The 13079-nt window shown below is 42.9% G+C and overlaps 1 protein-coding gene across 7 annotated transcripts in view; it reads left to right on the top strand.

Moving 5' to 3' along the window:
• ppip5k1a (diphosphoinositol pentakisphosphate kinase 1a) overlaps positions 1 to 12729 on the top strand; it is a 31199-nt gene extending 18470 nt beyond the window's left edge. The window contains exons 26-32 of one of the 7 annotated variants that reach the window (XM_084001669.1): positions 1018 to 1143; positions 3000 to 3062; positions 6243 to 6302; positions 7042 to 7221; positions 9597 to 9734; positions 9832 to 9945; positions 10224 to 12729. In XM_084001669.1, the coding sequence (XP_083857795.1) occupies positions 1018 to 1143; positions 3000 to 3062; positions 6243 to 6302; positions 7042 to 7221; positions 9597 to 9734; positions 9832 to 9945; positions 10224 to 10837 (1295 nt within the window). In that variant the 3' untranslated portion in view covers positions 10838 to 12729. The remainder of the gene's footprint in view (positions 1 to 1017; positions 1144 to 2999; positions 3063 to 6242; positions 6303 to 7041; positions 7222 to 9596; positions 9735 to 9831; positions 9946 to 10223) is intronic. The other 6 variants (XM_084001663.1, XM_084001664.1, XM_084001665.1 and 3 more) reach the window with 6 other exon arrangements.
• Positions 12730 to 13079: the final 350 nt, after the last annotated feature.

Genomic DNA, 13079 nt, shown 5'->3' with positions numbered 1-13079 from the left:
TCATGCATTTGCTTGTTTTTCAAGAAAAGTACTTTAAAAATGGTGTCTATGTTTTGTTTTTTTTGGGGGGGGGGTCTAAATTTGGTTTCAAAACATATTTTAGATTTGGAAAATGTTCCCGTTTTGAACGGATGTACTTTCGGCATCTCTGAGATGAGCGCAGTACCTTTAAAATGGTCTCCACGTTCTTTCATCAAGAACTGAAAATCTTTCCAGCTCCATGGATGTGAAGTAAATGAGATGAAAATCATGAAATAATTATCCTAATGTGCAGACACTCTACTGAGGCTTTTAAATTCTCTTCCAAGTTGGAGGTCTCATCTCCATGCAGGTCCACACAGATTAACATTTCCACTGCCTCCTCTTTTCATCGCAGTAAGCCCCAATCCTTTCCCCTTCAGTGCAAATCTGATGTAGTGATTGACTCTGCAGCTGTTAAGCCCTGATGTGGTGGCTGTGAAAAGAAAAATCCACCCAAGTTGCACATGTCTGTCAGTCTTGTTTGCTCTTGTCAGATAATTACAGTGGTGAAGTGTCAGCTGTCTAAAACCTCAGAGATTAACACCAGGTTTTGGCGTGAGTGCAGCACACCTCAACAGTCACCAAGACTGATGGCATACTGTCCCTTTTTTTTTCCTCTGACTGGTTTCTCTCTCTGTGCTTTTCCTGTGCACTCTTTGCTGGTGAAAGGGAAGAAGAAGAGGTGGCTACTTTAATACACCGAATGAGCCACACAGTATTGAAAGTATGAAAGGATTTTCCTTTTAGCCCCATGCCCTGATTTAGTGTTAAAACTTGAAAAATGTTCTCCAGTCTGCAGTGAGCAGTGTTCAGAGGGAGGGATGTTGGTGTGAAGTGCATGGTCTCTTCTGGGTCGGTCGGTCTGTCTGTCTCTTTTTCTGTTTTTCTCTCTGTCTCTTTTTCTGCTTTCCTCTCTTTCTCTGTCTGGTCAGTTGTTTGAGTAACAGCATGTCATGTAGTGGTGACTAACCCCCCACCCCCGCCCCCCCCTCGCAGGCTCTCAGTGTGCCGGGCTCTTCAGCACCACTGTCCTAGGTGGGTCTTCTAGCGCCCCTAACCTGCAGGACTACGCACGCGCACATCGCAAAAAATTCTCCACCGGCAGTCTGTCCTACAAAGACGGTACGTGTTTGAGACCGCGCTTCTTCACAAACCTGCACAGGGCAACAGCAGATCAGTGCCTTACACATGTCCTCAGCCCTAAAAATATAAACTACTACTATGACATGATGAGCAGAGCCCTGCGGGGAAACTGAGCTCTTGACAAAATATGAAGTGTTGGACACAGTAGGTAGACAAGCAGCAGTAGGACATATTCAGATTAGGAATACGTAAACATCATGTATGTTCATACATGTATTTTATTATAGTTTATTGATTTTTTTTTTAGTAATTTCTGTATTTTTAGACTCCATATTCATTCTAGTCACCAATACCACTGGATTTTTCCATCATTTTTTCCTTCACACCACTTTGAGTAAAATTGGTCTTTCCCGTTAGCAGTTTGTGTATGCTGCTTCACGCCCAATCAAAACCTCCAAATAGAACATAGACTTATGTTTGATATGAGTGAAGACCACAACAGGAAGTGTGGCAAAAGCACAGGCTCAGCTGTGGATCACACCTGACATTTTTAGTCAGTCAGAGTTTGTTAGTGGAAGGTTAATATTTTTTTCATTATGAAAAGTACACAGTATGATTTTTTTTTTTTTTTTTTTTTTTTTGGTGTATGCTGCATGTATGAAGCAAGTGTTCATCAGTACATTCCCCTTAACTCCCCCTTATGAACTGAATCATGAACTGCCCATGTTTTTTTGTTGTTGTTTTTTTGTTTTTTTGCATGCACCGTGGCTGCTCTGACTTCGTATTACAATCTGTTTGATAATCTGATTTAAATTAATTCAACTCCTCAGCAGAAGTCATACAGCATTTTTATATTCTCATCACCCACTCCTATTTTTTTTGCACTTGGAAAAAAAAAAAGAATCTTTTTTTTTTGGGGTTCATCAGCCCTCTGCCGATTTTTAGTTTGGAAGCTATGGCTGTAACTGAGCAAATATTATTCAAACCTCTTTTTTTGAATAATATTATATGGGGTAAATTAATAGTAAATGGTCAAGGTCAAATTCAGGGCTTAATGACGCATTAAAACATGGCCTCCATGTTTGGGCCATGATTGTGGAGCTGAGTTGAATGTGTGTCATGTCGTCCAGTAGGTGTCAGTGTGATATCAGTATCATACAGACTGTTTCCTCTCCGCCTCCATCCTCCTGGTTGTCTCACGTGTTGGCCCGCCGTCGGTCTTTGTCATCCATCTTGTTATACCTCATTCTCAGGAATCAAAGGAATCAATGTAGTGTCAGTGCCGTCAGTATGCCCCAGCTGTAATGCTTCAGTGCATGCTCCTCCGAGTGTAAAGTTGGTTTCACATTTCATTTTCATATTTATTTTCTCCCATGGTAAAGCCTCTTAATCCCGGTAAGGTTTACCAGTCAGTGTTTTTCATTGTCGTCTTTTTGCCACAGACCACGACACGAGTCAGATCAGCATCAGACCAGTCAGTGGGATTTTTGTTTAGGACAGTAAAGAAAGAATCAGACCTGAACATTGGGCTTGATTTTTTAAGCTTCTTGCCGTGCCCTCTTCACCTCCTAAGTTAAAACCATTTCATTTTTCACCTTGCCATCAGAAGATGATCCATCTACATGTTGGCCCACAGCCACCCTCAGACATCTTCAAACTTTTAGCGCCAAGAGATTGATGAGTAACTTCAGTCAAGGCTCCTTTATAAACCTGGTCACTGGTTAGATAGCTGTGAGTCTTTAACCACTCATCTATGTAGAAGCTTTTGGTTGATCTTTCAGCAACTGGGTCCACTTTAGAAAAGAACAGGGAAATGATAAAACATGATATACAAGTTATACAAGCTACTGTGGCTCATAGTAACACTAGTGAATTTTTTTTTTTTATTTCCTCAGAGTTGTTGTCTATGCCGGCAGTAAAACGATTTTCTGTGTCGTTTGCAAAGCATCCGACTAATGGTACGTCTGCTTCTTTCAAGTATTTTTCCACTTCACCTCCCTTTGTCTTGCATGTCTTCAAACTTTTGTTTTTGGACCTTGGGTTTTTTTTTTTTTGGTTTTTTTTTCACATGGCCCTTCAGCATTCCAGGTTTCCGTTATTTTTTTCTAATTATTTAATTTTTTTGTGTACCCATATGCTTTGGACTCTTACTTTTCTAACACTACCTGACATTCTCTTTCTAACCAGGGTTCCCACTGGTCATTCAATTCGTTAAATACTAAAATTTGGAGACGGGGAATGTCAGCAAATTTAAATGCCTCATAGTAGTGAAGCACAAGCTATAGCCATCTTTACACAGGGACAAAACACTAGACATTAACAGATAATTATTTCCAAATCAAAGTCTTTTCGTGTCTTTTGCACCTCAGGACGAAGAGAGTCGACATTTCATAGACATTTACTTCAAAACCTACAGTACACCTACTGCTGTCATTGTGATACATTTTAATTGTAAGTAGTCTATTGTCTGGCAGTCTCTTAATGTCCACTTAGATCTGAGACTCAGCACTTGTCTCTTCCCCTTGTGTTTCCCACAGTTGGTAGGGTGATGACACAAGCTCAGGGTCTGTGAGGGCATTTGCATGTATGTTTAGTGCCAATCTGGAAGATTTGGCAATTCCTGTAGTTACTGGCGGTAATAGCCATTGCATGGAATAATACTACAGGTTACAGAATTTAGGGGCAGCAGAATAAATTACTGTCATTTTATTGAAAAGGTCCGCAATAATCGGCCCTTTCCCATAATTCTGTGACCTGATTTTTCATATTGGAAGAAGTTGGAGGAGTGTGTCCAATCACCTGCAACAGCTCGTGGTGGCCCATCCTCCTCCTTCCAGTTCTCCCTGCAATATTTCAGATAACTGATCAGTTGTTAGAAATGATAAATAATAGTACAGGTAGGTGCTACGTTTGAGGACATACATTGCATTTCCTGTGAGTATCTCATAATAAAAGTCAACCTGTGTTTTGCCAGTTCAGTTCTTTGAATGTGAAGCAGCAGCGGTCGATATTGTTCAGTTTGCATTTACAGTGTTTTCTGTCCTGGTAATGTCATCAACAGTCACCTATGTAAATATAACTGTAAATATAATGTCATAGTTCTTTCATCAGGGAGTCATAGTCTGAATAACCATTACTTCATTCAGCAATAGATGGAGATTTAACTGAGGTTAATATGTTCAGGTTACAGTACATGCAGGTGATTTCTTGAGCGTTATGTAAATGATAAATGTTGTTTCTGCTGCTGGAGCAGGGGATTAGAGACTTCCAAAGGGAAAGTTGGTTTCTTTGGCAGGTATAGGTGTAACACCATCACAATTGTCTTCAAAAGTACCTTCCCAGCTCCAGCCTGGGTCTGACTTCAAGATGTTTACTTCATTTCAGCATAGACAGTCCTCTCCCACTGCTTCATCACTGCTGTGACTCAGGCTCTTTTTTTAAATAAGTAACACTATTTTTTTTTAAACATTTGTCTGACTGAACACAGAATAAGTCTTTTTTTGGTTCTGCAGAGGAGAGCTGGGTCAGCATTGCAGTAATGAATGTGGACTTTGTGTTTCATGCACAATAGACCATTTTCCAAGGTGCATAAAAAATAGAAATTATACGGAGGGGTTAAAGGGCAACGTTAATAGCTTCTGCTTTAAAGTGTTTCTGATTCTTATCTGTTTGTTGTTTTTTTATTACTGTTACTATTGAAATACCCACATACACAGACCCAGGGAAACCAGGAGACTGAGGTCACAGGGCCAGTTGAAAAATCACTTCTCAAGGTCAACGATTGTTATGAAAATAAAACCCTACTGTTGCACGGCCATTAAGTTTGGAAACTTGGAAGAGACAAAGGAGGTTGAGACCTGAAGCAGCAGAAACTGAGAGATTGTGATGTTCAATTGAGCCTAAGCTGCAATACTACCGCAAATCAAAAGATTTTCAACGCAACTTAGTAGTGTCTTTCTGTTAGATCAATACCCACTTTTGTTATATATGACACATGAACCCTGGCAGTCTCGGCAAACAGATTCATCATTCCCTTTTTAAACCTTTATAACTCCCTCCCTCCCCCAGTGTTGTCTTGGTCAGAAAGGTAAAGACTCACAACGAACCCGTGCACAGAGCCAAGGGTGGGAACCCTGTTTAACATCCTGCATACAGTTTGTAAACTGGTCACCATTACCCAATAATCAGTTTTGTATGGTGGATAGATGAGTGTGTTTGTGTGCGTGTTGTGTGCATGTGTTCAGAGTAATTACATGAAGCATAGCTGTTTCCATCATTGCAGAGGATGTTAACTGAGCTCATTGTTAAAACACCACCAACAGCATATGAATGTTTAACCCTTCTCCTGTTTCCTCTGACCTCTGCTTCATGACTCTCCCTCAGTCATGTTCACCTGTAATAATATTCTTCTTCTTTTTTTTAACAATGGCTGCCTGTATTAAGTTGATGAGAGGATGAAGGTGACTGAGCAAAGATCAGCTCTCTCTGACAAACTGGGGAAGGGTTAAAGCATCGCTCATCCCATCTCCTGTGTCTGTGATGAAAGAAACATTGGTCAGTTTTGTTTTAACTCATAAGCACACACATGCTTTTTCAATGTTTCCAGTACACAGACGTTGTTGTTCTGTGTGTTCACGATTTGAAAAGGGGAAAAAATATCATTAATGATGAAGTTTAACAACTGTTTGCGGCCTTGAGTGATTGTCCCCACTTTTATTTTGAGTTATTTTTTGAGATGAAAAGACATTCAGATCTTTTTTTGTAGCAGCAGTTGTCTGTCCTCCTTCTCTCTCTGGGAAAAGAAAGGCTGGTGTAAATGCATTATGTAGATGAGTAGTGGTCAGTTAGCTTTTGTAAATCTTCTCACATTTCATTTGAATTTTTCAGTGTGCGTATGAGGAGATGTGTCTTTTTTGGATATTTTTTTGTTTTGAATTGGTGTGACAGCTGAAAAAGTTGATTCAGTGTTCACTGGGTGTTTTGGTGGTGTGTCTGTGGAAGTGGACTTGCGGCAGTCAGATGTCATTCAGTACACTTTTGTGAACCCCACAAGATGAGCTCCTCTTGTTAAGATAATGCTTTGTCGGTATATTTTTGTCTTGTTATATATACTATACTGTATATATCATCTGCCACAGGAACACAAGATGACACATCCGCCATAGCAGTGGCTCCACCTCTCTGGTGCACTGCGACAGGTACGACGGCCACAACTGATGCAGTTTTGTGTTGCACCGATTGTCCAGCTGCAGCTTTGTATACAGTGGCATAACACGATGACATCAGAGGTCCAGATTGTCAGTTAATGTGGACATGAGATTTATCTGCACACGACTTAGCTGCTTCTGTGGTGTTTTCTGTGGTGTCTGAGGTGGCTGCGAGACCGTTCTCGATCTTGGGCTCTGCTGCTTCCCGTAAATGTCGTGTATCACACTTGCTCCTTTGTGAGTTGTCACTATGAATTGGATCAGTCTTATTCTGGATGGTCTGCAGACTTGTAAAGAGACATTGAGATGCTGCAGAGGAGCAACATGATGGTGTTTTGTGCCCTGAGCTTTGCTGAAGTGCCACACTATTTTTTCTTTATAGCAGAAATTGCTTGAGATGATTTGCTGCTTCTTCTGGTCTTTGGCTGTTTGGCAGCCAGGATAAGCTGTTTGCTGCTTCTTTTGTTTCCAACAATGAGCCACCTACACATGCACACAACCACATAAAAACCCACACACATACATGCACACAAACACACACACACTCAATACACGCCTCCTCCCTCCTCTTTCCTCTCTGCCGTATCCCTCCCTACTCTCCAAGCTCTATCATACTTCAGCCCGTCTCTCTCTTGCTAGCTTATATCCTATCATTTCATGTCTTTTGTACTGCTCCTCCTCTTCCTCCTCCACTGCTCTGTCCTTCCTCGCTCTCCCTCTTCTTCCTCAGAGCCCCTGGAGGAGCACCATGTGGCCCAGTTGTTGAGGCGTTTCTCCACCGACCTCAGCCTGGGCCGCCACCTCTCTCTGGACGGGGCGCTGGCCCACCACCTCCACCAGTGCTCCTACCACCTCCGCCTCTTCCGAAACTGGCTCATCTCCGGCCAGGAACCCCTAGAGTACCTCTACGGTCAGCCCCTGGCCCCGACCTCCATACCCCCAGCCTCACGCCCTGTCCAACCACTGCTCATGGTTTAGTTGGGACTGTGCTTGTTCTGTGGTTGACTCTCATGCTTTGCCTCTTGATGTCTCTGCATGCTTGCCTGTCTCTGTGGTTATGCAGATTGCAAGCTGGAGTGGTGTGAGCTGTTTTGGACTTTTGGGACATTTATGTAGCTATAAGCAACTTGTATCCTCCCCCTCTGCAGTGGTGTCAGTTGCTTTTCCACCCTTTAGTCTGTTAACTCTTGTTTGTAGTTATTTTCTTCTTTTGAAGGATCATAGATTGTATGAAATACATCAAAGTAGGGTTACAGTTACAAATTATTCATTACATACAACCATGGCTGAATAATCTGACAGTTATTTTCTCATCTTATTGTTTGGTTGGTAAAATAACAGAAGATAAGGAAAGATCGCTAACTGTTTGTCAGAGCCTGTCAAAGTCTGACCAATGGAGGTTACTGTCACAGAGGGAAGTAAACTAGTGAGTATTTACATTTGAACAGATATTATCAGTCACATCTTCTCAACAAATTGTTTCAGTGGTTAAAACCTTAGACTGTTCGGTCAAAAGTCTAAACCTGTCACTCGACTATGGTGATATTTTATAAATACCAAAGATCAGAGCATTTCAGACAACATACAACAAACCATGGTTTCATTTTAAGAATCAAATTAAACTAGATAAACATCCTAAGGCTTTAAGTCAGACAAAGCATCGATTCCTGCCAGATTTAAAGGTCAGACTTAAAAGGGCACATATTGATATTAATTAAATAGACAGTGAAATGCTAACACGCTTGATTTTCAGTTTCCCTGTTACTCAAGCTAGTTTAAGATTGAGGCCCAATTAGATTTGACAGGAGGTATGATGATCATAGCGGACATCCAGTGATGTTTCGGGATCCTGCTCTGACTGCAATGATCTCAAGGTCAACGTCTGCCACAAAGCAGCAAAAAACTGTCCTGTTCCATACATAGTCTGGGTTGGACTTCAGACTTCAGTATTGTTTTGAGAGCAGACTGAAAAGTAGCCACGAGTATCAAGTATCCACATATCAGAAGATTTTTCCTTTTTAAATTTGAGACTGTGAAATTCTTGTACAGCCGCACTGAGACGTTTTGTGCAACTAAAACAAGAATGATCGCCTCGCCTTTGCGAAAACACTTTGAGGTATTGCTTTCACAAGGACCAAACCATGTTTTGCGTGGTCACTGTGACTTTGACATTTGACCACCAAAATCTAATCAGATCTTCCCGGAGTCCGAGTGAATGTTTGAAGCAGCTCCGTCAAGGCGTTACGGAGATGTCTGCCACAATGAGACATTTGAACAGAAAACCTGATGACTACGTTTGTCTGGCAAAAAAGTACTCACATGTATATGGACCCCGTAAGCTTTTAAGCAGCATCAACATAATTGCACTTTGTGTCTTATTTGCAGCAGGAAATGACATGAATACTTACATGCTTAGGGTTGTCAAGAAGTTTCAGTTTAAAACAAATTTCCTGAAGAATTAAGCAGACGTCAGTATCATCACAGGCCATCACTTCTGAGTGTGATACAGACAGACACTGGTTATAAAACTACATAACATTCAACTGCATTTGGAATCAGCTGCTGTGTTTGAGTTCAGTTTGAATGCAGTTTCCCTCCTTCCTGACCTTAACCAGCATGCGATTCCTGCCTGTTTGCTGTACACGTGACGTACTCGCAGCCAGAGCTGAACAACGCTGTAAAACATCCTCTGTGGGGGTTTTAAACAGTCCAGGCAAGCTGCTGTTTGACGCTTTGTGATGGTGAACGGCTCTGGTGAAATGCAGCTTGGTTGTGAACTAACAGTGGATGAAGCTGATAACGTGTGTGGGACCTGAGCTGCAGTCTGGACGCCCGGACCGCTGCGAGCTGCTGTTAGAGCTGCAGTCTGCTGTGACCGTGTGTAGGGCTCTGACGTGAAAGGAAGATGTTGTGTTTTCTTTTTCCTTTTTATTTTATCCAAGATCTGCTTGCTTTTGCAAAATGGAGCCAGATGTTTGGGGATGTGTAGACTTGTTAGCGTTTTGATATGGGTGTCATGTTGTCATGGCGTGGAGCATGGATTTTTGCAACTTGCCTGCGTGGAAACAAATTGTGGCGGCTGGCAGGAGTTGACAGCGGGTTAGGGTCTCGTTCAGGAACAGGAGCAGGGTTTTTAGAGCGCCGCGTTGAGGTGTAGTTAATGGGTGGCATTGGTGCGGTGGCGTCAGGTGTCAGCTGAAGTGGTTCTGCCTGCTCCTCTTCGGACTCCCTGGTCTAACAGAAGGCTGATGTGCCTGCGGGCGTCATGTCTCTCCTCTGCCACAGGCTTCGAAGGCTGCTCCATGGTGCCGTCCATCTATCCCCTGGAAACGCTGCACAACTCGCTGTCCCTAAAACAGGTGAACGAGTTCCTCACCGCAGTGTGCGAGAGTGCAGGGGACCCACACACCAGGACTACGAGAGGTAAGGAAAAAAACAAACAAACCCTGATTACATGTGATCATTTGTAAACATCTGTAGCGTCCTCACTTTACGTGTGCTCTTGTTTTTATCCCTGCAGCTCTGTCGGCCATGTTTGACACACACAACCAGCCGTCAGTGGACTCGTACATCCCTCAGAGAGTCCTCTCTTCTTCCATCACTCTCAGATCTCGCTCTGACAGACCTCCTTGGTGTGAGTATCGCAGCAGTTTCCCAAGATTTGACGTTTCTAGGTTGGCCTTCCTCGGCTGTCTCCGTTTCAGGCTTCTGTAGATTATTTATGGCTGACAAGGCGTCCGTTACAGCTCGTTTCAAAATGAGCTCACAGTTTAGTCTGTTCCTGCTGTCCATTATGTGAGGAACTACTGTAGCAGAAGTAACGCACTCCTTTTCTTTTCTTCTTTATACTGTTCATTTATCTTTTTCTGTCCTCTTATATCGCTCCAATGGGTTTGTTTTGTGTTTATGCAGACAGCAGCGGTCCATCCAGCACAGTGTCCAGTGCTGGGCCGTCGTCCCCCACTACAGCCGACACTTCCCCACGCTTCAGTTTCAGCGATAAGATCTCCCTCACCCCTCAAAGCAGTGAAGAAACTCACTCCTCCCAAAACATTTCCACTCAGCCATCGTCTGCCCTCGGGTCACAAGGCCTGGATCCAGCTTGCCCCGTTTCCAACCCCACTGAAGTCCCTCTGACTCCAAACAACTCGCCAGAGGAAGACGACGTTACTGACCCCCCGCTTGATAACCCTGAACACATGCAGGAGGGGCCAGAAGTCGCCTCTGCTGTCGTGGATCTTCCCATTTCAGATCCCGGTCTGAGGCCGCCCTGTTCTGCGTTAGCCGAGCTCGCTCTGGGTCGGATGGAGGGTTACTGCCTCCCCGGCTCTCTGCCCGTGCTGCTGGAGCTCAGAGAGAGCAGCAGCGAGGCCGGCTCCAGCTCCCAGACTCCCCAGTCCCCCGAGGGACCCGACGAGTTCTTCGATACCCAGGAGTCCTTAGAGTTATGGATGGACAGTCCAGAAAGCCTTCCTCATCCTGACACGCCTCTGGAGGTGGGAGGGACTCAAACAGCAGAGCCGTAGGATGTGGTGGAAACTACAGAACAGCTCAGTCAGAAACTACTGTGGTTATACCTGGCAATACTTCACAGGCATCATCATCCTTGTTGTCCTCCTTGTCACGGACAGCGAGGCATTGTACTGAGTGACAGCCAACCAGCCCCCCCCCCCCCCCCCCCCCCCCCCCTCCTCCCCCTCCTCCAGCTTGTTGACTATGTGTTGAGTAATTACAGGCAGCTGATCCTCACTCTAGGCCCTGCGTTGGAGAATCATATGATGGTGCCGTATGTGCAGTTTGTTGCCTTTGAAAAAGCACACTGGTGACACACCAGTGGCACCACTGAGCCTCCTCTGACGGTCTACTGGTTCTGTCCATCTGTCTGTTGTGATGAAACAAGCTTCTAGTTGTAAGGTGAAGGTTTGTTGTTAAGTTTAAATTCAGCAGCTCTCTTGTTACTGTCGCTTACACACTGCTGCACAAGCCCTTTCCTTAAAGCTGCATTAATCAATATTTGGGGCAGAAAATCTCCAAAACAATCTGAGACCCACAGCCCTCACACTATTACCACCTTATGAAATCCTTAACAGACTCTGGACAAAATTATCATGCAATGATGTTTGTGTCCACATGATGAATGTAAGTCCAATATTTACTCTTCTTTTGCCTCTAAATTGGTTATCCCACCTATACTGTACATCCGAGAAATATAATATAAATAATAATAATAAAGAAATATTATAAATTATATAAAATATCATTTAGCTGCTGGATGTTTGGTGCAGTTCAGCAGCTAATCACTAACATTGTCTGTTCAAGTCAGGTAGTGCACAGTGGAGAAACCAGTAGAGCTAAAAGATGCTATATAGTTGGAGTTTTTGGGTTTTTCATATGATCAGTTGATTTATAACAACCTTAAAGATATTGATTAATAGAACTTTGACTAATTGTACAGTCTGCCTCCTCTGTCTTGCCTTCAGCCCTTACTCTTTGTCCGCCTTTGTATTACCAATATTCATATCATCTGTCACAATTAAGTGACTGGTATCGGGGCATGTTTTCTGGCACCGGGATAGCGGCACCTTATCATTGCTATATGAGCAAAAGCTTTCCTGGTTTCAATGTTTCTTACAGGATATAGTGATGTAAAGACCCGCCACTTTTATGGGAAGCACAGGATATGACTTGCAGCGCACAACAGAGGAACAGATAATACAATCAGCGGCTCCTCTGTTCTTGATCATGTGCCAGAGTCTATCCTGTGCTGAGCTTCTGTGGCGCTACATGTTCAGTACCTGCATTGGTGATTTAAGAAAATGAATGCTAAAAGAATTACAGCAGCCAAATCTGAATTGCTGCCGTTAAAATGTTCAAGTTTAAAATGTAAGTAATCTCCAGGTCAAACCGTGTGTGCACTGCTTACTGCCAAAGTCCTTAAGCCTCATTGAAGATTTAATATAATCAATAGGAAAAAAATAGAGAAAATATTTATTTTGAAATTGCATCTTGAAAAGAAATGTCTGGTATTTTTAATAGCCACACATTAGATATTTAATTGTACCATAGCTAATGTATATTTTTTTGTAAAATCACCTCAAGATGTGGGAGAAATCTGAAAGCTAATCTCATTTTATCACTGAACAAACGGGACATTTTACATTCAGTGTACTTTTATTGTGGCAAGCATTAATGTAGCAGGTGTGTATGTGTCTGTATAGGGAGGGGGGTACACACATGCTTGAAAAACAATTCAGGTAGATGAGTACACTGATGTGCAATTCTGTGTGTAATCAGTGGGATTTCATGTTACATTGTGTTACATTGCGATGCATTGTAGAGGTGCAAAACACAACTGTGAGTTGGTGAAACTCTGACCTGTTGTCCTGTCTGTGTGTACAGATAAAAACATGACACCAGTCTTATTGTGTGTCGTCTTCTTGGGCTCATTCTGTCGTGTTATGTAAAGTGTCACCTCACCCTAATTAAATCTCGTCTCTGGAAGTGTTGGTTTTATTTGTCCAAATGCTAGTGCTGAAAACACGCATTGATTGTTAAAGGTTTGTATTGATCCCACAACAGCTGTAATTCATGTCATTGCACCGTTTACCTCTCCAAAGGTTTAATGGTACACCCACCAAGTGATGTCACAGTGTCGTGGAGGACACCTGTACATCACCGTAACAACGTGAGATGCTTCAGCCAGCAGAGGACAGCAAAGACGGGATTTACAGGGAGTGGGTATATGAATGTTACACCTTAATTTACTAG

This window comes from Trachurus trachurus (assembly GCF_905171665.1).
Source record: "Trachurus trachurus genome assembly, chromosome: 3".
Lineage (NCBI taxonomy): Eukaryota > Metazoa > Chordata > Actinopteri > Carangiformes > Carangidae > Trachurus > Trachurus trachurus.
The sequence above is the reverse complement of the archived record's forward strand: the minus strand, read 5'-3'. Positions and strand labels throughout refer to the sequence as shown.